Source organism: Balaenoptera physalus (genome assembly GCF_965194825.1).
Source record: "Balaenoptera physalus genome assembly, chromosome: 19".
Taxonomy (NCBI): Eukaryota; Metazoa; Chordata; class Mammalia; order Artiodactyla; family Balaenopteridae; genus Balaenoptera; species Balaenoptera physalus.
In genome coordinates, this window is record NC_138900.1 from 2,991,584 (window position 1) to 3,018,451 (window position 26,868).

Below are 26,868 nucleotides of genomic sequence, written 5' to 3' on the forward strand. Positions count from 1 at the left end.
TTCATTGAGAAGGCAGATGTTTATTCAGCTTCTGGCCCAGCTCCACCTGCCTCTCCTCCAATTCTCAGGTAGCTTCCATGCTCTGGAATTTTTGCCAGCCCTTATGAGAGCAGTGCTTTAACCCTGCAGCGGGAGAACCTAAATGTCTGCGCCACCTAGAAAGTCCTGGCCACTCTCCCCTCCTACCCACTTCACACTACGGATAAATTGCAGCCTCAGTCAAAACGTCCAGGGGGAGGCACCTGCCCTAGATCAGTGTTTTTCAAACTACAGGTTCATGCGCAGATAATAAGGTAGAATGAAATCTGGAATTGGCAGTCTTAAAAAAAAAAAAAAAAAGTAGATGGAAAAAAACAGAGATCTGCACATGGCAGAGGTAACTACTGTTAAACCTTTGTTTTGCATATATTGTGTAGCTATATGGGGTTGCCATATAAAATGTTTCTTACAATGGATCGTGGTTTAAAACAAAAAGAAATATTTAAGAACACTCGGCCTATATGACACAGGTGGTCAGGAGCCAAGCTAGGACGAACCCCAGTGCAGGCCAACCTTCCCAGGCAAGCCAAGGCCCAAGTGGGCCAGGCACTTGCTCAGTCTCCGTGCTAGGCAGTCGGCAGAGACACGGTCCCCCAAAACCTCACACGCTCAAAGTGGAACCTGTGTTTACTGAGTGTCCAGTCTCAGGCCCTGGCTGGGGAGTGGGAAGCAGGTCTGGGGCCCCTTCCCCCAGCATCACAGGGGGGCCTCAGCAAGATGCTGCAGATTCCTGATGGCCCCCAACCACGGGCTTTCAGGCCCGAGAATTTCAGCACGCAGCACTCTGCTCCCTACCCCTCCGGTCAGGGCTCAGCCGTGGACTCGCTGATGTCTCTGAGGTTAGAGGACTCCACTCTGTGCATGTGAGGTCTTTTTCCCATTCTTATCTCCAAAACACTGAGGACCCGAAGATTACTCCTCAAGGCAGGGCTCAGCCTCCCCACGGGGGAGGGGGTCCTGTGTTTGTGTCCAGGGCCCCCGCAGCCCAGCCTCTGGCGCTCCCGGCTGTCTGAGGGCGATGGGAGTCCACGCTCCCCCCAGAATCCCATGGTACCTGAGGTACCCCGCAGCCTGGCTCAGGGATGCTTCCACCGAGCGTGCTTCTGCAGCGTGTTCTGCTCCATAAATCGGCGTGGGCAGTGCGGGCACTGGTAGGGGCGCTCCCCGGAGTGGACCCGGCTGTGCTGGGCCAGCTCGCCCGCCTCTCGGAAGCGGCGAGGGCAGAGCGGGCAGCCGTGGGGCCGCCCGCCGCCCGCCCGGTGAATGGAATGGTGCCGCGCCAGGTGGCTGGCCCGCTTGAATGCCTTCCCGCAGGTGTCACACTCAAAGGGCTTGACCTCCGAGTGGGTGATGCTGTGTCGCTGAAGGTAAGACATGTACTCGAAGACCCGGGAGCACACTGGGCAGCTGTAGCACTTTTTCTGAGCCGAAGCCCCATCGGGCCCGGACTCTCTCTGAGACTCCTCGTCCACCAGCACGGTGTACGGGACGCCCTGGGTGTCTATGAGCAGGTAGTGGTTGGGCCTCGAAGGGGACGAAGCCTGGGGACATCCTGTGGAGGAGGAAGGTCCGGGTTCTGGGGACCCGCCTGTCCGAGGGGGAGGCGCCTCCATGGCCTCAGCGGAGGGAAGCGCCAGGGGCTGGGGGCAGGGGGACGGCAGCACCAGCATCCGGAGGGGTGACTGAGGCCTGGTGGAGGGGAGAGAGGATGAGAAGGTTACAGTAGAGGAGGGAAGCTCAGCCCCACGGGCTCTGTTCTCCCCTCTCTATGTAACCTACTCAGGAATTCTGCAACCCCCGTCCCCCATCTCCTCTCCAGTCCTTCGGCGCTGAACTCTGTGACCCTCTGTAAGGCTCCTAGGCACCCCCTCCTTGAAAAACCTCTCCAATTCTGTTCCACCACCGACTGTACGCACAGGCTCTCTTTACTCTATCTTTCCGCTTTGTGCTCCCCTCAGGTCACGGGTTGCCCGCAGGCCCCACCTAATAGACCTCCAGGCCTCTCCCTTGTCTACGCCACTGATCCCAGTCTGGGTGTCCGTCCATCCTACATATTCCACCAAGAAGCATTTCCTACCCCCTCTATATGCACTCAGGCCTTCTCAAATGGGCTGCCACGTCGGGAACCCCATGTCCTAACCCGCCCACCTCCCCTCGCCCGGCTACCTGCAGGTTCTCTCCAGTCCGCGCCCATCCACCCCCCAGTCCTGGCAGTGTCCCAGCGCTCTCTAGGGTTCCACCCGCGGCCCGGGCCTTCAAGCCTCTCTACGCAAGTTCTCGGCAGCGCCCGCTCCGAGCCGTCGGAACAGCCCCTCCCCGCCCAGCGCACAGGTACCCGCTCACCCGGCCCCGCCCCTCCCTACGGCCCGCTCCGGCTCCCTCCCGCCTCCCGGCCCCCGTACCCGGTGCAGCAGCCTCTCGGGTCCGGGCGACTCCGGAACGGCCCCGGGCTACTCCCGTGGTTGCAGATGGCGGCGGGTCGGTGGTCTCAGGGTGTCCCCCAAGAGCTGGCGGCGCCGGGTAAGGGGAGAGAAGACCAGGGTAAAGAGAAGAGGGTCAAGGGGAGGGCGGTGGGGGCGGGGCGCCTGGGCCTTCGGGAAACGGCTCCGGCCAGAAACACAGGCCGAGATGAAGGTTCCCAGGTGCTTATGGTCCGGTTTCCATCCCCCAACCCCGCTGCCTGCTTCACCCCGTCCGCCCCCATCGCCCCATACGCAAATAAGAGCCCTAAAATGGAGTGCGGAATGTTTATTGAGTAAAGGGTGAGGGTGGTGGGTGGAAATGGGGCAACACAGAAATAAGCCAGACCGTGCCCGTGCTCTTTTGTCAAATCTTCCACGCAGACAACAACCGTTCACCACTTCGGAGCAGACAACCAGGGCTCAGAGAGGTTACGCCGCTTGCAAAGGCTCACACAGCACAGCTGGGCGGAAACTGGGCTCCGACTGGCTCCCAGGCACTGGGAGGGGCAACGACTTGGTCTACATCACACAGCTAGAGAGGGAGGGAAGGAAGGAATGTTTCTCCCTTTAGATAGTTGGGGAAACTGAGGCACAGGGTAAGGCAGTAACCTCAGCGGAGTAAGGGAATGTGTGTGGGAGTGACGCTGTGTGGGTCAGACGTGGTGGCCCAGAGAGGGGCCGGGCAGCACAGGCCGGGTCTGGAACTTAGTGGAGGCGCACGTGCTGCGCCAGCTCCGCTGCGTCCTGGAAACGGCGTGGGCAGAGCGGGCAGGTGTGCGGTGGGCCGGCGCGGGCACGGTGCGTGGCACGGTGCCGCGACAGGTGGCTGGAACGCTTGAAGGCCTTGCCGCAGGCGCCGCATGTGAAGGGCTTGAGGTCCGAGTGCGACACGCGGTGGCTCTGCAGCCGCAGAGGGCTGGCAAAGACCCGGGCGCACTCAGGGCAGCTGTAGCCCTTGCGAGGGCCTGGCTCTCCCGGCGGTGCCTCGCGCTGTGGCGGGCCCCGGGGCTCCTCCTCCAACTGCACCGTGTACGTGTAGGGGACCCCGTTGGCGTCGATGAGCAGGTGGCGGCCCAGCCGCGGGGGTCGGGGCCCCGCCGCCGAGGAAGGAGTGGAGGAAGGACCTTCCGTCTTGGGGAAAGGGGGAGCCTTGGGGGGCGGCGGGTCCATGGTCTCCGGAGAGGAGGACCGAGGGTGGGGTGGCCGCGGCGGCAGCAGCAGCATCTGGAGCGGCAGCTGGGAGCGGCGGAGGGGAGAGAAGTTAAAATCGCCACTTCCTGGGGAGAGTGTACCAATCCTCACTGCTTGTTACCCTCTCTGTACCACTGACCTACCTTCCCTACACAAAAAGAAACTGCTTCTAGGTCAGATCGCTCTACTTGCATCAAGCAGCTTCAGGGGCTTCTACAACTAAGCTCAGCATCTCAGCGCCCCGACCTGCCTTTCCTCCCGGGTCCTCCTCTCATCCCCCAGCTGGACCAGAGAGCTTCACCCAGCCACTTCCCTCCTCCTTCACCCCAAAAGCCAATCAACATCCAACTCTATTTCCCCCTTTACATCTTCATAGCCTCTTTCATGTCACGCCAGGGCTCTTGCCTCCAGAATTTCTTTAATGGGTCGCTTCCTCTTCTTCCCAGCCCCGGCTCAGGTTGCATCCTCTCCCCCCAGGACCACCGCAGCAGCCTTTCTTTGGCCTCCAGACCCTCCTAGATCTCCATCCCTACTAGGTTCCCTGGGAGGCCTCCCATCTCTGGATACGGCTGTAGCCTCTCTTAATTTCCTCTCTAGGTACATCCCCGGAGCCCCACTAACCCAATTCCCCACTTTTCACCCAGGGCTCCTCTATCCTGTTCCTACATTTAGCACCTTAAGGTTTCAACTTCCTCTCCCATTACCTAACCTGTCCTCGAAATTTCAGGTATGCCTACCGACGCCTCAACTGCCGGCCTTCTACGTAGCCCACGGCCCATGAACTTTGCCACCTGCTACATCTCCACCCAAGGGTCCCTCTCTCTCCCCAGCCCGTAGGTATAAGCCACTGACATCTCTGCTGTTCCTCTCTATACCCCTCGGGGCCTCCTCTCACTCCCGTGACACACACCAGGGCCCCGGAGTCCCTCTCCTAAGCCCCCTTCTCCCTCTCTTCTGCATGCATCTGGCATCTTTACGTCCCCATTCCTATCCCTGCTGTACCCAGCACAGCGCCTCCACCCCACTTCTCTGCTCCGCTTCCTTCTGTAACCCCAGGGCCCCTGTGTCCCCCTTTCCGCTACGCCCCCAGGAACCCCCCGCTCCCGCACTCCCTCCTGCCTGTCCCCCGCGCCCCGGCTCCTTCCCCGCCGTGCCCCAGCCCCACCCCCACCCCCGTTATTACCAGCCCCCTCCCCCAGCCGTGCCCCAGCCCCACCCCCACCCCCGTTATCACCAGCCCCCTCCCCCAGCCCTGCCCGGCCTCACGCCGTCCCGGAGCCAGGCTCCTCCCTCCATCCCGGCCCCCGTACCCGGTGCAGTGGCCTCTCGGGTCCGGAGGAGCAAGCCGAGGTCCCGAGCGGCCCGGGCTTCCCCTCGCGAGTGACGGCGGCGGCGGGACCGAGGCTTGGGGGAGCTCCGGGCCGGCGGCGCCGGGGACGCGGGCGCGGGGGGCGCGGGGGCGCGAGGGGCGGCGGCGTCCCTGGGAAAGGGCGCCGGCCGGAAACCCGCGCGCCGCAAGGAAGGTTCCGCCGCCCCAGAGCCCGCCGCTCTAACGGCCGGCTTTTTTTGAGTATCTAGGGATCGCGAGAGAGAAGAGGGGCCGAGGGCGCGGGAACCACACAGCCCGCCCCCTGCCCCCCGCTCCCTTCCCATCCCCTACGGGAACAGTTCGTTCTCTGGGACAGAGATTGGTTAGTAGACGAGGCTAGGCGAGGCTGTCTTTGCCCGAAGTCCCACAAGGAACGGGCGCGCCCAATCCGTCCTCTTCCCACTGGCCGACCCGCCTGCATCCCCTTCCAAACGAGGCAGAGGGCGGGAAGACGGAAGAGGGAAGTTTCTGTCGGCTGGGCAAATGGGGAGACCGAGGTGCAGACAGGGCCAAACCTTGCCAGATGCAGAGGTGGGCAAGGATGGATCTTCCCATCGGGCAGGTGGGGAGACCGAGGGCCCGAGAGGGCCAAACCCTGACAGATGCAGAGGTGGGCAAGAGTGGCTCTTCCCATCGAGGAAGGGGGAGACTGAGGCGCAAGGAGCAGCAGCGACAGCGTCTGGGTGATGTCGGCACAAAGCGCGGTGGGCCCGACGCTCCCGCGCGCAGAGAGGAAACCGAGGTCCGGCGGCCGCGTCTTGGTGCAGGAGCGCGTTGACCAGAGCGGGGCAGGGCAGCCAGGCCAGATCCGGAACCTAGTGCGGCGGTCGGCGCCGGGCCGCGCCAGGTGGCCGCAGCGCTGGAAGGCCTGGGGCAGGCGGCGCACGCGTAAGGTTGGAACGTCGAGTGCAGCGCCGGGGGGCGCCCGCAGCTCGTTCTCCAGCTGCGCGGTGAACTAGTAGCGAATGCTGCGCGTGTCCACGAGCAGGTCGTGGCGCGGGGGGAACCAGAGAGGGGCGGCGCTGAAGCTGGGGAGGGGAGGCAGCTGGGGGCACAAAAGGGAGAGAACCGGCGTTAAAGTCGCGCCCAGACCAAGGACCCCGGCTTGGTCAGAGGTGCGTCCGAGAAAGCTGCCGAAAAGAACTTTCTGGGATGATGAAAAAGTTCTCCCATCTGCGCGTTGTCCACTGGGACAGCCACCAGCCGCGTGAGGCTATTGCTCATTAGAAATGTGGCTAGGGCTTGAGGACCTGAATTTTAAATGGTATTTCATGTCTCTTAATTTAAATCTAAATAGTCACAGGTGGCTAACCGCTGCCCACCTTCCGGTACAGCTCCTAAACCACCCTCAACCAGTTGCAAACTGGAGACCCGCGGGCCAGAGAGGGCACAGTTATATTTAGTTTGGATCACAGATATGTCTTAATGTTTTACTGGGCAATATTTTAAAAGCCAGAAAATGCACACACAAATTGCCAGCTATAGAAAAAAGTCTCTAGATGGGGCAACAGTAAACTGAAACTGATAAAGCATTCTCAGAAAACCTTCAAGAAACCTCCAAGTGACCCAACAACTGTGATCTTAGGCTTCGATTAAAGATCCTCCAGAACTATACTGTCCTAAAGGGCAGCCACTGGCCACACATAGCTCTTAAGCGTTTGGCATGTGTCCGGTCTGAACTGAGATGTGTCATAAATGCAAGACATCTAAAAGATTCTGAAGACTGAGTATGAATAGAGTGTAAAGTATCTCATGAATGACTTTTACGTTGATACTCTGGGTATACTGACTGGGTTAAGTATGTTATTAAATTAATTTCAGCTGTTCCTCTTCACTTTTTAAAGCATGGCTCACTACTGGAAACTGTTGTCCTAGAGGTTCTTCCTCTTTTGTAATTTTATGGGGCGGGGGGCAGTAGGGAGAGTGGAAACTGGTGAACTGAGAGGGTGTGCCCGGTTTAAAGGGGTAAGTACACCTGTGTACACCAGGCTTCTCAGCTTTGGCACTACTGACATTTCGGGGCTGGATCATTCTTTGTGACGGGGGGCGGCCCTGTACATTGTAGGATGTGGGGCAGCATGCCCGGCGTCCACGCTTCGGATGCCAGGAGCACCGCCTCTCACCCCTCAATCTCACTCCCACCCAGCTGTGACGAGAGACTTGGCCAAATGTCCCCCAGGGGGGCAACACCGATCCTGGGCTACACAGACAACTACCACAGGAATCTCCCACCCAGATCCCTTTCTTCAGTTTCAGACCCATGAAACTTGGTTTGTCCATGAGAGCCACGCCCACCCCACCCCGCCCCACACCCAACTCCGGAAATAATGACAAGGACCAACGTTTATTGGGCCCTTCCTATGGTGCCAGCCATCGCTAAATGCACTGAATCCTCAGAGCAGACCCAGGAGGGAGGTGCCATGCGGATGCCTATTTTATAGATGAGGAAACAGAAGCTCCGAGAGGTCACGTGATTGGGACTGAGCTCATACATCCGCTGGACAGCACGTGCTTCTAACTGACCCCTGAGTCAGAGCTCATGGCCACTGTCTGCAAGCACCTCATGCTTCTCCCCAACCCACTGCCGCCACCGCCCCAGCTCACCATGACAGCCTCCCCACCCCCCAGTTCCTTCTCTCTATGGCAACACTGCAGCAGTATAATTACGCTAACCCACAGAATCATGTCATCACCTGACCTAAAACCCTCCTTGCTGCACTTGGAATACAACTCAGAGGCCGCCATCACCACAGTGCCGCCCAGCCCACCTGGCCCACTTCCAGGGCCTTGTGTTTGCTGTTCTGCCCTCTGGAATATTCCTCCCAGCCCCTCACAAGCACACACCCTTTCTGGCCATTCAGGTCTCAACTCGAGTAATCCTTCGTCACTGAAGCGCTGCTGGTTGTATCAGAGCTCAAGTAGGTGAGCAGGTGAGGCCCTGCTCCGTCTGGTCAGGCCATTCCCTCCGCATCTCATACTGCAGTCCGTAGGGGTCTTGCTCGTTTCTGGATTTGCTACTTTACTGCCTGCTCTTCCTGCTCTGTCCTAGGCAACATTCTACCCTCAGAACCTAGCAAAGGTCTGGGGAGAGGGTAGGGGCTCGGTTCAATGCTGGTTGAATGAATGAATGCAGTCACCCCGTCCAAAGGTAAAGCATTATCTCCCCCCACCAAAACAAAAAGCCTTGCTTCTCTCCTGGGACAGGATCATGATGAAGCCCCACAACCAGTCTGGAACCTCTAACGTCCTCATCCCGCCCCCCCACTTCTACACTCCCCAAAGCCAGAAGGCACCAAGTTCTGTCCCTCCCTCATCCTGAATGTCCCCCTCTGCTCCCCAAGCCCCAGCTCTGGCCCCTCCTTCCTGCCCAGGGCCCCTGCACCAGCCTTCTCCCTGGTATCTTGGTCCCCAGTACTGCCCCCGCCCTCCTTGACACTCTTCTCACAGCTGTCTCATATGTAACCTCTGCACAAAATCTTGTCACGGCCCCCATGACCCTCAGGACCAAGTCCCCAGGTTCCTCAGCCTGGGATTTGAAGCCCTTCGTGAGGTGGCCTAGCCAATCCACCTCATCCCAGCCCCACATGGCATCTTACGGCCCCCTAATGGGACCTAGGGAGGCGCCCCTAAGAAAGCACTCCAGCCAATAACTCACACCCGCAAAGGAAAGGCTCCCACCTCACTTGTGTTCCAGCCCTACCCCTGCAATTAAAAAAGAATCAAAACTAACGAACGTTATCTGCACCTGTCTCAGCAGGCAGCACGAGTTGCTATAAAGAAGTGATGGAGCAGTAGCTGCTACCTTCGTATTAGGTGAGTTTGCAGCTCACCTGATAAGGATGTTTCATTCTATCCCATCTTACAGATTGGGAAACTGAGTTCCAGAATGGGATGGTGATCTATCTCAGGCTATAAATAGAGGCTGTGGCAGCGTCAGGGATTCGGCAAGAGACTCCTGCTTCCCACCCCTGGCCAGGATGGCTGGGGACCACAAGCCATTCCCTATTTCAGGATGAGGAAACTGAGGCCCAGAGAGGCAGCTTCAGGTCACACAGCAAGTAAACAGTGAGGCCAAAACCCCAGCCTCTACCTTCTGTACCAGAAACAAGAGATTCTGTGGAGTCCCTGCAGTCTCTCTATGGTCCAGGAAATTCCTTCCAGCCAAGTGGTCCAGAACGTGCTGCGCCAGCTGCCCGGCATCCTGAAAACGCCACAACACAGCGGGCACGTGTGAGCCCGACCCAACCGGAGCTGGCGTATGAAGCGATACCTCGCCGGGGCGCTTGAAGGCCTTGCCACAGACGAAGGGCCGGAGTTCTGAGTGGGAGATGCTGTAGTTCTGCGGTGCCGGCATCTCTTGAAGACCTGAAAACACTGGGGACAACTGAAGTCTTGCGGGGGGGGTGGGGGTGGGGGGTGGGCTGCAGCCAGGGGGCCTCCTCCGTGTGCACGTATAGGGAACACCATTCCCGTCACTGAGCAGGTGACGGTCCCTGAGAGGCGGGCTGAGGCCGCGGGATGGGGATGGCGGGGGTGGAGGAAGAGGAGGGGGCCGGCTTAGGGGCGGGCACCACCCTAGGGAGGGAGGGGCCCATGGCCTCCAGAGAGATTGAGGGTCAAGGTACACTTTGGGAGGCTGAGGGGAGGACAGACGGGCGATTAGATGAAGTTCTTTCTCCGGAATTCACCAGCTCCAAGCCTCTCCACCCCGCGCCCGCGAGTCTAAGCGAGTGACCCAGCGGACGCACCGCTCGGGCCTCTCCGGTCGCCCGGAGCTCAGCGCCTACCTCCCGGCGCCGGCTCGCGGTGCGGAGGTCTCTCGGGTCCGAGCGCGGTGGGAAGCGGCTCGAGGGGCGGCCCCAGGATGTCCGCCGCGCGGGGTCATGGACTCGGAGAGCCCGGAGACGGCTCCCGCTCCTGCCTCCTTCTCGGCCAGACGCGGCCCCAGAAATCCGCCCCGGCGGGAAACAAACATCCGCGAACAACGGTTCCGGGTGTCTGCCCGCCTCACTTCTCTGCAATAAGGGGGGGAAAGCCAATATAAAGTCATTGGCGACGTGGTAGATACAGAGGGACGGAAGACAAAACGGATGGCTTTTTGTCCGAAAAGTTGTGACTTTTCTTTAAAAGTCACTTTATCTATGGTTTCTCTGGCAGTCCAGTGGTTAAGACTTCGCCTTCTAATGGAGGGGGTGCGGGTTCGGGTTGGATCCCTGGTCTGGGAGCTAGGATCCCACATGCCCGGCAGCCAAAAAACCAAAACATAAACAACAGAAGCAATACTGTAACAAACTCAATAAAGACTTAAAAAAAAAATGTTCCACATTTAAAAACAAAAGTCACTTTATCCTTCTGGGCTGGAGAGGGAACTAGTCGTTCTAAAATAAGAAAGACTTTCTTCAATAGGAAAGAAAATAGAACGTCTATCTACAAATAGGAACCGAAACCAGAAAGGGCTAGTGATTGGTCGGCTGCTACACAGCAAAGACAAAGAGCCAGAATTATCCAGCCCGGGGGACAGCTGAGGAAACCCAGGCCTTGTGATTTAATGTGTTACATGGCAAGAAAGTGGAGTCAGCTATCATTCTCCGTGTTGGTGGTAAAACGAAGGCCAGAGAGGGGTAGTCACTGGCCCTGGGTCACACAGCTAGTCGGGGCTGGCTTGTACGATGCCAGTCCCTCCACAGGGCTGAAGTGGTGGAGGGAAGTGATATCCAGGTCTGGAGGACACCTGAACTCCTGGTGTCAGTCTCCACAGCCAACCAGGAAGTCCTGCCCTGATGAATATACCGGGATGCATTGGGCCAACCCCTGGAAAGTGGTCATCCCCCCCCGCCCCAGGTGGGTTAGCCGGTGCTGGCTGCGGTTGCTGGAGCACTTGAATGCCTTCCCACAGGGGCCACACACTTAGGGGCAGAGTTCTGAGTGCAGGACACGATGCTACCCGAGGTAAAACAGGCTCTTACAGGTTTGTAAGCACACGGGGCAGAAGTGTGATGGGAGCTGGCCCATCTCTTTCTGCATCACCCTGAGCTGCTTCCTCAAGCCACAGTAGGATGTGTGTGGTGATCAATAAGTGACCACTTGAGCTTGGGGGCACAGGTGAGGACAAAATAGGTGACTGAGTTTGAGATGCATCCCGGGACATTCCCAGTTTTAAAACTGAGAGGAAGAAACAAAGAAGAACCAGACAAGAACACAGATGTCTCAGCAGATTTGGCTACCATCTGGCCGCTGACAGGGAGGAGAGAATTCATCCCTAGTTTTCTAATGGGTTATTAAGGCCAGAGAGTGAACCCACCAGTCACAAAGCCCACACGGTTCAGTTAAAACCCAGGGTCCCTGCTTCTTGGGTAAGGCTAAAGGGGAAAAGGAGACCAGTAATGGCCCTGGGAGGTGAGGGCATCTTTCTTGCTACTTTCTCCTGCTTCCCCTGCCACCCACAGACTTGCAGCACACCCCAAGGCTGGAGATGATTCAGTCTTAACCAGAACAGCCCAGAAAAGGGTGTTGCCTTGTCCACTAGAGATGCCAGGGTCTAGCTCTGCAACCGTCATCTCTCAAGCTGGACGCTGGCAACTTGGGAAAGATTCCCAGCACGTGGCTCCCCAAAGGTATCAGTTTTGCGCCCATGTTAGGAGCAGACTCAGTCTGCCCTAACACACCAGGACGTGCTGCGCCAGCTCCCTGGTAAGCCTGACCCGCCGGGAGCAGAAGGGACAGATACAGGGAGCCCGGCGGATGAGCTGAGGCTGGCAAAGACTGCTGGGTCATCTGCAGGCCTTGCCACAAGTCTCCGAGATGAAACACCAGATGACCGGATGTGAGAAGCCATAGGCCTTGAGACGGACAGCATTCTGGAAGCCCTGCAGGCACTCGGGACAGCTGGACGCTGGGCAAAACTTCCTGCTTGTCACTGGGCTTCTCCACTCGCACTGTGTATGTGTAGGTGTATTGTATGCCCGTCCACTCAGAGGCTGAAGGCCCAGAGAAAAAGGAGGAGGAGGAAGGGCCAACTTGTAGGAGGCGCACTTGACTGGGACTGGGGAACCCACAGTTGATGAGAATAAAGCCATGGTCATCCTTTTTTTTTTTGGCCACGTTGCGCAGCATTCGGGATCTTAGTTCCCTGACCAGGGATCGAACCTGCGCCCCCTGCAGTGGAAGCGCGGAGTCTTGACCACTGTACCGCCAGGGAAGTCCCAGTCACGGTCATCCTTGAATCAGAGGAGCAGCTAAAGGAAGGAAAAACTGCACTGACTGAAGGTGCAGAGAGCTAAGCTAAGGGCTGAGATGACCAGAGGACCTCTCTGCATCCCCCAATCTTTGCTTACCTACGTCATCCTCCACCCCCTACTCCTTAAGCCCCTCATCTCTCCAAGGGGCTGGGGGACTTTGCATGGGCCTCTCTCCATGTGCCCAAACCCTAGACTTTCTAACTTTACCACGTCTCCATGCTCCCGGGATTTGCACAGGCCTCTTGCATCTATCAATCGATTCCTATGATGTGCACTCAGAGTCGTCTTACACGCCCCCAGAATCTGTGGGACCCATGCTTTACTATATTGCCCTCCGTCTCCTCTTTCAAACCCCTGGTGGGCAGGGTGTCCTTTTCCCTTGTCTCCATTCCTCCCCATCAGGGTATCACTCTTCTCTTCTAGGACCTCCCCCAAACTCCCCGAGTTTCTTTTTCTGCCCAGATCCAAGATTTCTTCCTTTCATGCGGGTCCTGCGACACCAATTAAGTGTTTCCATCCGCCCAGAAAGAAGTCTCTCACCTCCAGAGTCTGTGTTCGACCCACTCCACCACCTTCCCACCATCCCTCTCCGAAGCCCACCAAGGCCTCCCTGGTTTCTGCCTTTTCTCTGTTCCCGAGGGGTCCTCCGACACGAACCTCCTCGATCCTTCCCAATCGTCCCCGCAATGGGTCAGTCGGGTCTGGTCTTTTCCACACACACACACACACACACACACACACACACCCGTCTGCCCACCCGTCCAAGTGCTCCTGGACCCCTCCCCCAGGCATGCATGGCCTTTGCTGTCCGTGCGTTATGAGGAGAGGCCTCCCGAGAGTCTGCTCCCCGGGTGCAAGAGGCGAAGAAAGTAAACCTTCCGCGAGCCCTAAGTGGAGCCATAGGGCTCCGACCAGCCAAGAGAGGGATGGGGTTCATGAGAAAGCCTTCCGGCCGGAAACACAAACCCTCAAAGGAAGGGTTCCAAGTGCCTTTTGTTCCGCTGGCCTGAATCTCTGTCATTCATTCAACAAATATTTGTTTAGTGTCTCCCATACGCCAGCTTCCGGGGGTAAAACCATGAGCCAACCAGACCGAGGTAGTCCCTGACTTTCTCTACCTTAGAGGCAACAAATGTTACCTGTATTGCACACCTGCTGCGACAAGGAACTCTCCTAAGCCTCCTGGGGGCGACAGAGACCAAAATATTGAAATGTCTGCCCTCACCTTAGCACCTGGGAGAAGCAGGTAGGGATGACATTCAGGAGACAAACTCAACGACGGACAGGGTCCCTAAAGAATCTTACATAGCCCGAGAAGAGGACTTCAAACAAGAAGCTGTCTCAAATTCAGTCCTAGTGCTTTGCAGATGAGGAAACTGAGGCCCAGAGAGGTTACGTGAGACGTTGATGGTCCCACAACAAGGGGGTGCCAGAGCCAGGATTACATCCTAAATCCTAAAGTGGGGAGGTCTTTACACTTTCTCATCCCAATATCTTCATTTTGGACTTCCCTGGCGGTCCAGTGGTTAAGACTCCGTGCTTCCACTGCACGGGGCACAGGTTCGATCCCTGGTTGGGGGACTAGGATCCCGCTTGCTGCGCCATGCAAACAAACAAACAAAAAAACTCTAATATCTTCATTATGGGGAAATTGTTCTATGGCCCTCGAGAGTTACAGGATTGAAGCTAAAAGAAGTTTAGGGAAAGAGTTGCCTGAGTGTGAAACAGCCCTCAAGGCTAGCTGTAGATGCTGGCAAGGAAAAACCAGAATGCTGGGCTTCCGAGCTCCCACCCGCACGGAGCCCTGTAAAGTCATGAAGAGCCCCTTCTTGCCTCAGTACAGACTGTCTAGAAGGATTAGGCATTCCACGCGGATTTCATGGCAAACACCAGATGTTCACGAGGCAGCTTAGAAACAGTAGGATTCCAATTCTGGTCGAGAGGCTTGTGGGATCTTAGCTCCCTGACCAGGGATTGAACCCAGGTCCAAGGCAGTGAAAGCACCGAGTCCTAACCACTGGTCCACCAGGGAAGTCCCTTCTCCAGGGAAATCTGAAAAACACTGTGTGACACCATTCCCTGTTTGGTGACTCAGTTTCCCCATCTGTCATGGAGAGGCCACCATTCTTTGTTTTTCCTTTTAATTTTATTTTTCTATATCGAGACGTAAGTTATGATGGAAGAAATTTTCATATGTTGAGGTATGGGGAAGTCCTTCTGGCTGATACATGATTTGACTTGAACTTTATGCTAACCAGAACAGCCTGTCTTATGGCCTGTCAAATGTACACTGTACAGCTGCGTTAACCATTAAAGAAAAGAACACATTTAAAATCAAAATGGGGGGAGGGGGTGAATTGGGAGATTGGGATTGACATATATACACCACTATGTATAAAATAGATAACAAATGAGAACCTACTGTAGAGCACAGGGAACTCTACTCAATGCTCTGTGGTGACCCAGATGGGAAGAGAATCTAAAAAAGAGTGGATATATGTATACGTATGACTGATTCACTTTGCTGTACAGCAAGAAACTAACACAACATTGTAAAGCAACTGTACTCCAATAAAAATTAATTAAAAAAATAAATAAGTGAAAGGGAAAAAAAAATCAAAATGGAGTCACCATGGTTCAGGCATCCAAAATGGAGCTGGGTGGCCATTGTAGATGTGGTTTCAGACACGTTCCTGCATCACTGAGAACTTGAATCTTCCGAACTGCATCCGACTCAAGGCCACCACCAGCCATTCTCAAAACAGTATTTGCTAGTAGTGGCCAGCTGCCACCTTACAGCACATCTCAACTTGGCCTAATCCTATTTCAAGCGCTCAATACCGATGCATGGCCGGTGACTACCATATTGCACAGACAAATCTAGAGGAGGCCAACTAACAAACAGGCAGCTACAACGTAAGGTCATAAGTGCAATGACAAGGCACTCCAGGGGGCCAGAAGGGGCTCATGACCCAACTGGGGGAGGAGTATAGAATTGGCAAGTTTGGGAATTCCCTAGCTGTCCAGTGGTTAGGACTCCACGCTTCCACTGCAAGGGGCACGGGCTCATCGCTGGTCGGGGAACTAAGATCCCGCAAGCTGCGCAGTGAGGCCAAAAAACTAAAAGAAAAATAATTGGAAAGTTTTCCTGGAGGTGACATCTGAGTTCAGTCTTGGAGGACAAGAGAGTTAGCCAGGCCTTGGGAACAGTGAATGCAGTTCCAAGCAGAGCGAAAAGTAGGGGCAAAAGCCAGGACAGAAAACAGCCCAACTATTCTTCTTTCAGAGTGACTAAGCATCATGTGCCCAGCCAGGGGCGATGCTGACTGGAGACAACAAGGACCAGACTGAAGAACGTGGAGTTTGTGCTGCAGGCATCACAGGAGAGTCTGCAGCTAGTCAGGGAACTATCATGTGAGGGCGTCACAGGGATTCCGGTGGAACTGGCAGCATGAAGGGGTGCCTCACCCAGCCTGGGAGCCCGAGGTAGGCAGGAGTCAGAGGTTGCTTTCTGGAGGAAATAAGGCCTGAAAAAATGGCCAGGATCCCCCAGGAAAGGTTACTCTGGGCAGCAAGACCAGCCTAAGACCTGGCGCCTGGAGAAATGAAAGTCTGAGTGTTTCAATGCGGGTGTGACACCCGTTGTGTGTCTCAAATGATGAGAGAGGAGGCTGGAGAGCTTGGCGAGCACTACAACGTGCAAGGCTTCCAACTCCATGCAGAGGCGTTGGGATTTCTGTCTTGCGGTAAGCCCTCTTGCCGTGGAAGGATTTTGAGCTGGGAAAGGACAAGATTAGTTCCAAATTTTTGAAAGGTCTGTTTGCTTATGTTGGCGGGCTAGAGAGTGGAAGCTGGGGGACTATGGAACAGTCTGGTGCTGAAATCTACATGAGAAAGAACGAGGTCTGAGCTACGGAAGGGGCGGTGCGGATTGAGAAATCCCTCCAAAATCTTGGTGTTAAGGCTCAAATGCCTGATTTTAATGCCCTCAAGAATTTCAGAGCTGCAGAAAGGAGGCAACATGCGAAAATAATACTAGCATTACTTCCCACGTGTTACATACTGTCCGTGCAAAGACATTATTATGCTAGGTACTTCCATACGTGATTTTATTTAATTTCTCTAAGAGGTTAATCCGTTCAGTTTTCAGTGAGAAAACTGAGGCGCAGAGAGGGAGTTCATTGCTCAAGGGCACGGTGGTAGCGACTAAGCGAGATGCGGAGGCCCGACACCCCACACCACGCGCCAAAACCCCCAACCCTCGACCAGAGGATCTTCCCTTTTGCATCTTTAGTTCCCACCTTCGGAGGCCAATTCCCCTCCACACACCTCCCTCCGTTTCCCCCCCCCCGGGCCCCGCCCACCGTGGCCCTTCTAGCCCCGGCCAGCCTCTCTATGGTTCCCCCCACCCACCCCTCTACCCACACGCTGCCTCTCGTTTGCCTCCCACCCTGGCCCCTCTATCCACCGCCAACTTCTCCATGGTCCCCCTTCTCCCTAGTTCTCTACTTACGTGCTCCTCCTCTAAACTCCACAATATCGGCCATCAGCGCCCCCACCCCCCCATCCCCCCACCCCGCGCCCATCAGATCCGTCCTCTGAGCTGCCTCTCTGGTCAGGCCGAGCGGAAACGGCTGTCAATGGGGAAGTGCTTTTAGGGAAGGCCCTGCAAAGGAGGGACCCCGCACTTCTAAGGGGTGACCCTGCGCTAAAGCGGCCCATTTCAGGCCCTCTGCGAAAATGCTCTGGCTGGAAACACGAGGCCCAGAGAGGAAGGATCCAATATGCGCTTGGGCCCACCTCTAATAAGTGGGATCCCAAAAGGATCACTCTCTATAGGAGTTTCCTGTCTCTCCTTTAATTTTTGTTCCGACAGTGTCAGAGACAGACAAGGAAATCGGGAAATGCCCACCTCCTTACACAGACTGCGGAAAATGAGTCCAAGAATGGGGAAGGAACTGGCTCAAAACTAGTCAACCAGGAACCAAATGGGAATCAAGCCAGGGTCTCCTGGTTCCCAGTTCCCAGAACCTCAGTGGTTTTTCTGTTTTAAAATAGGTAAAGTAGATAGTAACAGCAAGGCTCCTGAAAGAGGCATGCAGGACCATCACATCCAGGTTTCAGTCTGATTCCCAACCCGATCTACAAGGATTCTCCTTAACACATAGCAAAGCAGATGTAATTCTTTCCTTCAAAAGTAATTAAGCATAACTGCAGAGGTGGATTCACCATGAAGCTAATGAACCTTAAGCTTCCAAGGCTTCTCACTTGCACAAGGCTTTCCCTGGGTAGTGAGTGTTGACAATTCAAAGAGTACTTAAGATTAGTCACTGCTTAAAAAAAACACAAAAAACTTGCACCTGAATGTCCAGCGACAGATGAATGGCTAAAGAAGATGGGCCATGTATATACAACGGAATATTACTCAGCCATAAAAAAGAATGAAATAATGCCATTTGCAGCAACATAGATGGACCTAGAGATTATCATATTAAATGAAGTAAGTTAGACAGAGAAAGACAAATATCATATGATATCACTTATATGTGGAATCTAAAATATGATACATATGAACTTATATACAAAACAGAAAAAGACCCCACAGACATAGAAAACAAGCTTATGGTTACCAAAGGGGAAAGGTGTGGTGGGGAGGGATAAATTAGGAGCTTGGGATCAACATATACACACTACTATATATAAAATAGATAACCAACAAGGACCTACTGTATAGCACAGGGAACTCTACTCAATATTGTGTAATAACCTATAAGGGAAAAGAATCTGAAAAAGAATATATATAGATATAGATATAGATATAGATATAGATATAGATATAGATATAGATAGATAGATAGATATATAGATAAATATATATATATATATCTCCAAATCACTGTGCTGTACAACTGAAACTAACACAACACTGTAAATCAATTATGCTTCAACTTAAACCGTTCTTTAAAGGATAAATAACATATTAAAAAAAAAACTTGCAACACTCTGCAACCTTAAATTCACAGGTGAAGGAAACTTGCTTAGAATTTTCCCAAACTTGACAACAATACTAAAATAACTGTGAATCTGAAATTAAAGTCTCTTAAGTTAATAGTAAAGAAATGTTTTGATCAATCACATTATAGATCAGATAATCTTACTATTCTCTCTACAGAAAGTATTATAATATTGTTGTCATATAAAAAGCCAATCAAAGAAAATAGAGGGAAAGCATTATAGAGCTAAGTCAGGTAGTAAACTAATTAAAATGCTATCTATACGATATGTGCTTTTCAATTTTGGGGGTTGTGCGTGGTAATTGTCACCTTTTGAATTTTGTAATTGGCTGCAACTTATTTTCTCATGCTAAATAAATGTTCTCTTGTATACCTTTTTTTTGTATTTTAACTTTTGTATTTCTAAGCTGTACAAGCTTCACACCCTACAAAACCTGGATCTGACTCTGCTCTGACACTCAGTGTGTTCTCAGTAAACACTAGTGGGACTTCCCTGGTGGCACAGCGGTTAAGAATCCGCCTGCCAATGGAGGGGACATGGGTTTGAGCCCTGGTCCGGGAAGATCACACATGCCGTGGAGCAACTAAGCCTTTGCACCACAACTACTGAGCCTGCGCTCTAGAGCCCGCGAGCCACAACTACTTAATAAGCCCGCACGCCTAGAGCCCGTGCTCCGCAACAAGAGAAGACACCGCAATGAGAAGCCCGCGCACCACAACAAAGAGTAGCCCCCGCTGGCCACAACAAAGATCGTGCGCAGCAAAAGAGACTCAACACAGACAAAAATAAAAATCAATTAATTAATTAATTTTTTTTAAAAAGAAATGTTTGTTGAATGAGTGAACACATATACCATTTTAAAATAAATAAATAAACACACACTAGTTATTATTGTCAGTATTATTGTAATCTGCAGACCCAATAGGAAGGCTTGAGGATGATTACAATTTAAGGATGACTGTTGGCTTAGGACTTCAGACAGCCATAGTCACCATATTCTTATTCATCCACACACTTATGTATTGATTCATTAATTCAGTACATGGCTACTGAATACCTGTATTCAGTACTGAATGCCCAGACACGAGTGTGGGTGCTGGAGACGCAACAGGAAATTATACAGACGTGGTCTCTGCCTTCAGGGAGCTTACAGTCTGATAAGAATTGTCCATGGGATTGATTTGACGTTTTCAAAAATCAGATTTAAAAAATCGTCTATAAGCTCTCTCCACCCCACATTTTATTATGAAAATTTTCTTTTTCTTTCTTAATCTTTTGGCCACACCGCACAGCATGTGGGATCTTAGTTCCCTGACCAGGGAAATGAACCCCGGGCCCCCTGCATTGGCAGTGCGGAGTCTTAACTGCTGGACCACCAGGGAAGTCTCAGAAATTTTCAACCACAGAGAAAAGTTGAAAGAATCGCATAGTGAACATGCATACACCTATTATATAGGCTTATAACTTTTAAATATCACTTAGAGGTTGATCCTAAAAGATCATCATGTTCAGCTGATTCTTTTTTTTTTTTTAAGATTTAATTTTATTTATTTTTTGGCTGCACTAGGTCTTCATTGCTGTGCATAGGCTTTTCTCTAGTTGCGGCGAGCGGGGGCTTCTCTTGTTGTGGAGCACAGGCTCTAGGCACGCAGGCTTCAGTAGTTGTGGTGCGCAGGCTCAGTAGTTGTGGCTCACGGGCTCTAGAGCACAGGCTCAGTAGTTGTGGTGCACGGGCTCAGTAGTTGTGGCTCGCAGGCTCAGTAGTTGTGGCACATGGGCTCAGTAGTTGTGGCACATGGGCTCAGTAGCTGTGGTGCACAGGCTCAGTAGTTGTGGTATGTGGGCTCAGTAGTTGTGGCGCGTGGGCTCAGTAGTTGTGGCGTGCGGGCTCTAGAGCACAGGCTCAGTAGTTGTGGTGCACGGGCTTAGTTGCTCCGCGGCATGTGGAATCTTCCCGGACCAGGGCTCAAACCCACGTCCCCTGCATTGGCAGGCGGATTCTTATCCACTGTGCCACCAGCGAAGCCCCTCAGCTGATTCTTTTTTTCAATACAGCTTTACTGAGATCTAACTCACATGCCATATAATTCACCCATTTAAAGTGTACAATTCGTCGCAGGTATGTGCAGGGCCCCCACAGTCAACCTTAGAACGTTGCGTCCCCTCGGAAGGAAACCCTGTGCCCTTCAGCTGTCACTTTCTTACTCCCTCAGTTCCACTCCGGCTCCCACCGCTTATCTAAGGAGCCGCTTATCTACTTTCTGTCTCTATAGATTTCCCTGTTCTGGACACCTCATATGAATGGGATAATAAACTGTGATCTTTTGTGTCAGCTTCACTCACTATTTAAAAAAATTGAAGCACAGTTGATTTACAATGTTATGCCAGTTTCAGGTGTATAGCATGGTGATTCAGGATTTTTACAGATTATACTCCATTAAGTTATTACACAATAATGGCTATATTTTCCTGTGCTGTACAATATATCCTTGTTGCTTATCTATTTTATAAATAGTTTGTATCTCTTAATCCCACACCCTTATCTTGCCCCTCTCTTAATAAACTTAAAAGCTTTTACACAGCAAAGGAAACCATCAACAAAACAAAAAGACAACCTATAGAATGGGAGAAAATATTTGCAAATGATTTGGCCAACAGGCATTAATATCCAAAATATATAAACAGCTTATACAACTCAATATCAAAAAACTAAACAACCCAATCAGAAAATGGGCAGAAGACCTGAATAGACATTTTTCCAAAGAAGACGTACAGATGGATAACAGGCACATGAAAAGATGTTCAACATGGCTAATTATTAGAGAAATGCAAATCAAAATGATGAGATATCATCTCCCACCTGTCAGAATGGCTATCACCAAAAAAATCTACAAATAACAAATGATGAGTATGGTAATAATGGTGGAGAAAAATGAAACCTTCTACATTGTTGGTGGGAATGTAAACTGGTGCAGTCACTATGGAAAACAGTACCAAGGTTCTTCATAAAACTAAAAATAGAACTACCATATGATCCAGCAATTCCACTATTGGATATATATCCAGAAAATAAACAGAAGCACTAATTCTAAAAGATACATGCACCCTAATGTTCATAGCAACACTATTTACAATAGCCAAGACATGGAAGCAACCTAAGCGTCCATCAACAGACAAAAGGATAAAGAAGATGCGGTATATATATACAATGGAATACTACTCAGCCATAAAAAAATGAAATTCTGTCATTTGCAGAAACATGGCTGGACCTAGAGAATATTATGCTTAGTGAAATAAGTCAGAGAAAGACAAATGCTGTATGATATCACTTATATGTGGAATATAAAAAATAAAACAAATGAATGTATATAGCAAAATACAAACAGACTCAGAGATATAGAAAACAAGCTAGTGGTTACCAGTGGGGAAAGGGAAGGGGGGAGGGGCTTCTTCACTGATCATAATACTTTCAAGGTTCATCCATGTTGTAGCATGTATCAGTACTTCATTCCTTTTTGTGGCCAAATAATATTTCATTTTATGGATATATACCACATTTTGTTTATCCATTTCTCAGTCGATGACATTTGGGTTGTTATGAACAATGCTGCTATAAGCATTTGTTTACAAGGTTTTGTGTGGACATATATTTTCATGTCTCTTGGGTACACACTTATGAGTGGAATTGCTAGGTCATATGGTAACTCTATCAGTCAATTCATTTAAAAGACAGGAGATCCAAGTCCAGAGAGGAGAGATGACGTGCTCAAGGCAGGGACAGAAAGAAGTAAGGCTAACACCCACCCCATCCCCCATCTTCTGATTCCAAGTTCAAGACCCTTACTGCCATTTTTTTAGTGGTTCCATGTAGCCAGACTTGTAGCCTCAGGTCATGCAACAGACTGTTAGTGTAGTGCCAGCCCCTGAGGGTAACAGACAAGAGGGGAAAAGGCAAGGAATCCACATTCACTGAGCACCATCTGGTTCCCAGAATTATGCTAGACTGTAGCACTCTCAAAGTGAGAAAGGACGTCACTTGCCCAAAATTGTACAGCACGTGGATAGACGGATCTGGATCCAGGTGCATCTGACTTCAAAGCTTATGGTCATTCCACTGAACTATGCCCTCCTGTTCAAATAGTTCATATTCTCAGTATTAATAATCCCAATATCTCCATCTCCTATATCCATTAATTCAGTTATTCATTCACTCATCTGTTCATTCATTCACCAAACATTCACTGAGGTATTTATATGCCTCCTCTCTGTGGATGCAGAGATGAAACTGACCCTGCCCCCAAAGAAGGGAGAACAGAGGATGAGTTTCATGCGCTAAACCCTGTGCTGTGAATGATCTCATTTAATAAAGAGAATCTCAGTGGAATACCATTTCACACAAGTCAGACTGGCAAAAATTTAAGTTTGACAAGTATTGTTAAAGATGTCAAGTAAGGGGATTGCCCATTCATTGGTGGTGGATGTGTAAATTGGTAACAATTGTAGCTAATACATGGTGCCTACTTTGTGCCATAAAACACTTCACGTATAATGACTCATTTCATCCTCATAGCACCTAACACTTAAGTGTGTTGAGTAAATACTATTATAATTTTTGTTCTGCAGATGAGGCAAAGGAGAAGGCTGATTTTCTATTAGACACAGCAGGTACATACAATGCCTAAGGCCCAGTACACTCTTAGGAGCCCAGGAAAAACATTTTAATTTTGAAATCAGAAGAAAAAGAATATAATCCAGCCTAGCTTATGTTTGTCTTTATACCAACACAGATATAACATACAAGTTTAAATATACTTTTTGGAATGAAGGAGCCCACAAAGGCACAAATGCCAGGGCCCACGAAAGCACTGGAGACCGTGAGTGGTTAAAGAACTTACCCAAGAGGGACTTCCCTGGTGGCACAGTGGTTAAGAATCCGCCTGCCACCGCAGGGGACACGGGTTCGAGCCCTGGTCCGGGAAGATCCCACATGCCACAGAGCAACTAAGCCCGTGCGCCACAACTACTGAGCTTATGCTCTAGAATCCAAGAGCCACAACTACTGAGCCCATGTGCCACAACTACTGAAGCCTGCATGCCTAGAGCCCGTGCTCCGCAACAAGAGAACCCACCACAATGAGAAGCCTGCGCATCGCAACGAACAGTAGCCCCCACTCGACGCAACTAGGGAAAGCCCGTGCGCAGCACCAAAGACCCAACGCAGTGCTCGCTTCGGCAGCACATATACTAAAATTGGAGTGATACAGAGAAGATTAGCATGGCCCCTGCGCAAGGATGACACGCAAATTCGTGAAGCGTTCCATATTTTTGGAAAACATGGGCAGAACACTCTATGACATAAATCACAGCAAGATCCTTTTTGACCCACCTCCTAGAGAAATGGAAATAAAAACAAAAATAAACAAATGGGACCTAATGAAACTTAAAAGCTTTTGCACAGCAAAGGAAACCATAAACAAGACAAAAAGACAACCCTCAGAATGGGAGAAAATATTTGCAAATGAAGCAACTGACAAGAGATTAACCTCCAAAATTTACAAGCAGCTCATGCAGCTCAATACCAAAAAAACAAACAACCCAATCCAAAAATGGGCAGAAGACCTAAATAGACATTTCTCCAAAGAAGATATACAGATTGCCAACAAACACATGAAAGAATGCTCAACATCATTAATCATGAGAGAAATGCAAATCAAAACTACAATGAGGGCTTCCCTGGTGGCGCAGTGGTTGAGAATCTGCCTGCCAATGCAGGGGACATGGGTTCGAGCCCTGATCTGGGAAGATCCCACATGCCGCAGAGCAGCTGGGCCTGTGAGCCACAGTTACTGAGCCTGCGCGTCTGGAGCCTGTGCTCTGCAACAAGTGAGGCCGCGGTGGTGAGAGGCCCGCGCGCCGCGATGAAGAGTGGCCCCCACTTGCCACAACTAGAGAAAGCCCTCGCACAGCAACGAAGACCCAACACAGCCATAAGTAAATAAATAAAATAAATTAAAAAGCTATGTTTGGGGCTTCCCTGGTGGCACAGTGGTTGAGAATCTGCCTGCCAATGCAGGGGACAAAAAAAAAAAAAAACTACAATGAGATATCATCTCACACCAGTCAAAATGGCCATCATCAAAAAAATCTACAAACAATAAATGCTGGAGAGGGTGTGGAGAAAAGGGAACCCCCTTGCACTGTTGGTGGGAATGTAAATTGATACAGCCACTATGGAGAACAGTATGGAGGTTCCTTAAAAAACTAAAAATAGAACTACCATATGACCCAGCAATCCCACTACTGGGCAAATACCCTGAGAAAACCATAATTCAAAAAGAGTCTTGTACCACAGTGTTCATTGCAGCTCGATTTACAACAGCCAGGACATGGAAGCAACCTAAGTGTCCATCGACAGATGAATGGATAAAGAAGATGTGGCACATATATACAATGGAGTATTACTCAGCCATAAAAAGAAACGAAATTGAGTTATTTGTAGTGAGGTGGATGGACATAGAGTCTGTCATACAGAGTGAAGTAAGTCAGAAAGAGAAAAACAAATACCATATGCTAACACATATATATGGAATCTAAAAAAAAAAAAATGGTTCTGAAGAACCTAGGGGCAGGACAGGAATAAAGACGCAGACCTACTAGAGAATGGACTTGAGGACACGGGGAGGGGGAAGGGTAAGCTGGGACAAAGTGAGAGAGTGGCACTGACATATATACACTACCAAATGTAAAATAGATAGCTAGTGGGAAGCAGCCGCATAGCACAGGGAGATCAGCTGGGTGCTTTGTGACCACCTAGAGGGGTGGGATAGGGAGGGCGGGAGGGAGGGAGACGCAAGAGGGAAGAGATATGGAGATATATGTATATGTATAGCTGATTCACTTTGTTATAAAGCAGAAACTAACACACCATAGTAAAGCAATTATACTCCAATAAAGATGTTAAAAAAAAAAGACCCAATGCAGCCAATAAATAAATAAATGTTCCTTTAAAAAAAAAACAAAAAAGAACTTACCCAACTTGCCACAACTAGAGAAAGCCCTCGCACAGAAACGAAGACCCAACACAGCCAAAAATAAATTAATTAATTAATTTTTTAAAAAAAATAAAACTTAAAAAAAAAAGTTGTGAGATATATATGTTTCATTCTTTTTTATGGCTGAGTAGTATTCCATCACATATATATCCATCATATATTCCATCATATATCTACGATGCAATACTGTTCAGCCATAAAAAAGAATGAAATAATGCCATTTGCAGCAACATGGATGGACCTAGAGATGATCATATTAAGTGAAGTAAGTCAGAGAAACACAAACATTATACAGTATCACTTACATGAGGAATCTTAAAAATCGTACAAATGAACTTATTTACAAAAGAGGAACAGACTCACAGACATAGAAAACAAACTTCCGGTTACCATAGGGGAAAGGGAGGAGGGATAAATGGGGAGAAGGGATAAATTGGGAGTATGGGGTCAGCAGATGCACAGTACTATAGATAAAATAGATAACCGGCAGTGCGCTGGCCACGCACGTGTCTCTCGCTTCCGCGGCGCTTGGACAGAAGAGACCCAGGGGCGCCCCTTCCTCCAGACTCTGACCACCCTCCAAGCTCTTCTCCAGTCACAACCTTGAACCACCCACTCAGCTCTCCTCGGCCTCCCGGACCAGCCCACACCATTTTTTGAGCTTAGCTCCGTACTGCCGACCAAGCATGAGCTCCCAGATTCGTCACCATTACTCCGCCGGGTGGAGGCCGCCGTCACCCGCCTGGTAACGCGCATCTGCCGCTCTCCCACACCTACCTGTCTCTGCGCTTCTCTTTCCACCCGACGCAGCGGCTCGCGAGGGCGTGAGACAGCGTTCGGCGAACTGGCCGAGGAGAAGCCGGAGGGCCCGAGCTCACCGGAAAAGGCAGAAGCAGCGCTGTGGCCGCGCCCGCTTCCAGGACGTGCCAAGCCGTCCCAGGAGCAGTGGGTGAAGCCCAGGACGCCACGGAAGCCGCCCGGCTGACGGAGAAGAACCCGCACCGGGCCCTGTGGCTCCGCAGGCCCGAGGTTCTCCCCGCGCAGACCCCACCTCTGGACTTCCTGGAGCCACTTCCTGGATGAGCAGGTGAAACTCATCCAGGAGATGGGCGACCACCTGACCAACCTCCGCAGGCTGCCCGGCCCCCAGGCTGCGCTGGGCGAGCGTCTCCTCCAAAGGCTCCGCCTCAAGCACCACTAGGAGCCCCCGGAGCCCAGCGGCCTGTGAGGAGCCCCTCTGGGGTCAGGGCTTCTCCCTGAAGCCTCTCTCTACAGCCACTGGGCAGCTTGTTAACCACCCTGGAGCCCTCTCCAAGCCTTGGGCCAAAGGGAAACAGGAAAGCTTTCTGCAGCAAAAAAAAAAAAAAAAAGAATCGGAGCCCAAACTGGGCTGTTCCTAGGTCCCGCCCTGCAGCCTCAACTTTCTGTCCTGGCACGTGTCACTCTCTGTCTTTGGGTTTGGCCCGAGGCGAGGCAGAGTGCGTGGGGTCTGCTGAGACCCA

General features: G+C 51.5%; 2 protein-coding genes across 15 annotated transcripts; both read right to left on the bottom strand.

Annotated features, from left to right (window-relative positions):
- On the bottom strand, positions 1 to 26,239 carry ZNF581 (zinc finger protein 581). 3 transcript variants are annotated; one of them, XM_082436786.1, is made up of 2 exons: positions 26,144 to 26,239; positions 1 to 1,728 (listed from the first exon to the last, which is right to left on the bottom strand). In XM_082436786.1, the coding sequence occupies exon 2, from the start codon at positions 1,707 to 1,709 to the stop codon at positions 1,116 to 1,118; it is 594 nt and encodes a 197-aa protein (XP_082292912.1). In that variant the 5' UTR covers positions 1,710 to 1,728; positions 26,144 to 26,239; the 3' UTR covers positions 1 to 1,115. The 3 variants fall into 3 exon arrangements, with proteins under 3 accessions (XP_082292912.1, XP_082292910.1, XP_082292911.1); XM_082436784.1 differs by lacking the exon at positions 26,144 to 26,239 and adding an exon at positions 2,442 to 2,649; XM_082436785.1 differs by lacking the exon at positions 26,144 to 26,239 and adding an exon at positions 2,206 to 2,649.
- On the bottom strand, positions 2,773 to 26,541 carry ZNF580 (zinc finger protein 580). Of its 12 annotated transcripts, XM_082436674.1 has the most exons (4): positions 9,152 to 9,274; positions 7,906 to 8,142; positions 5,003 to 6,106; positions 2,773 to 3,737 (listed from the first exon to the last, which is right to left on the bottom strand). In XM_082436674.1, the coding sequence occupies exon 4, from the start codon at positions 3,723 to 3,725 to the stop codon at positions 3,207 to 3,209; it is 519 nt and encodes a 172-aa protein (XP_082292800.1). In that variant the 5' UTR covers positions 3,726 to 3,737; positions 5,003 to 6,106; positions 7,906 to 8,142; positions 9,152 to 9,274; the 3' UTR covers positions 2,773 to 3,206. The 12 variants fall into 12 exon arrangements, with proteins under 12 accessions (XP_082292800.1, XP_082292793.1, XP_082292789.1 ...); XM_082436667.1 differs by lacking the exons at positions 5,003 to 6,106; positions 7,906 to 8,142 and adding an exon at positions 9,849 to 10,059 and having other exon boundaries at positions 9,152 to 9,262; XM_082436663.1 differs by lacking the exons at positions 5,003 to 6,106; positions 7,906 to 8,142 and adding an exon at positions 9,849 to 10,055 and having other exon boundaries at positions 9,161 to 9,262.
- Between the last annotated feature and the right edge of the window lie 327 nt (positions 26,542 to 26,868).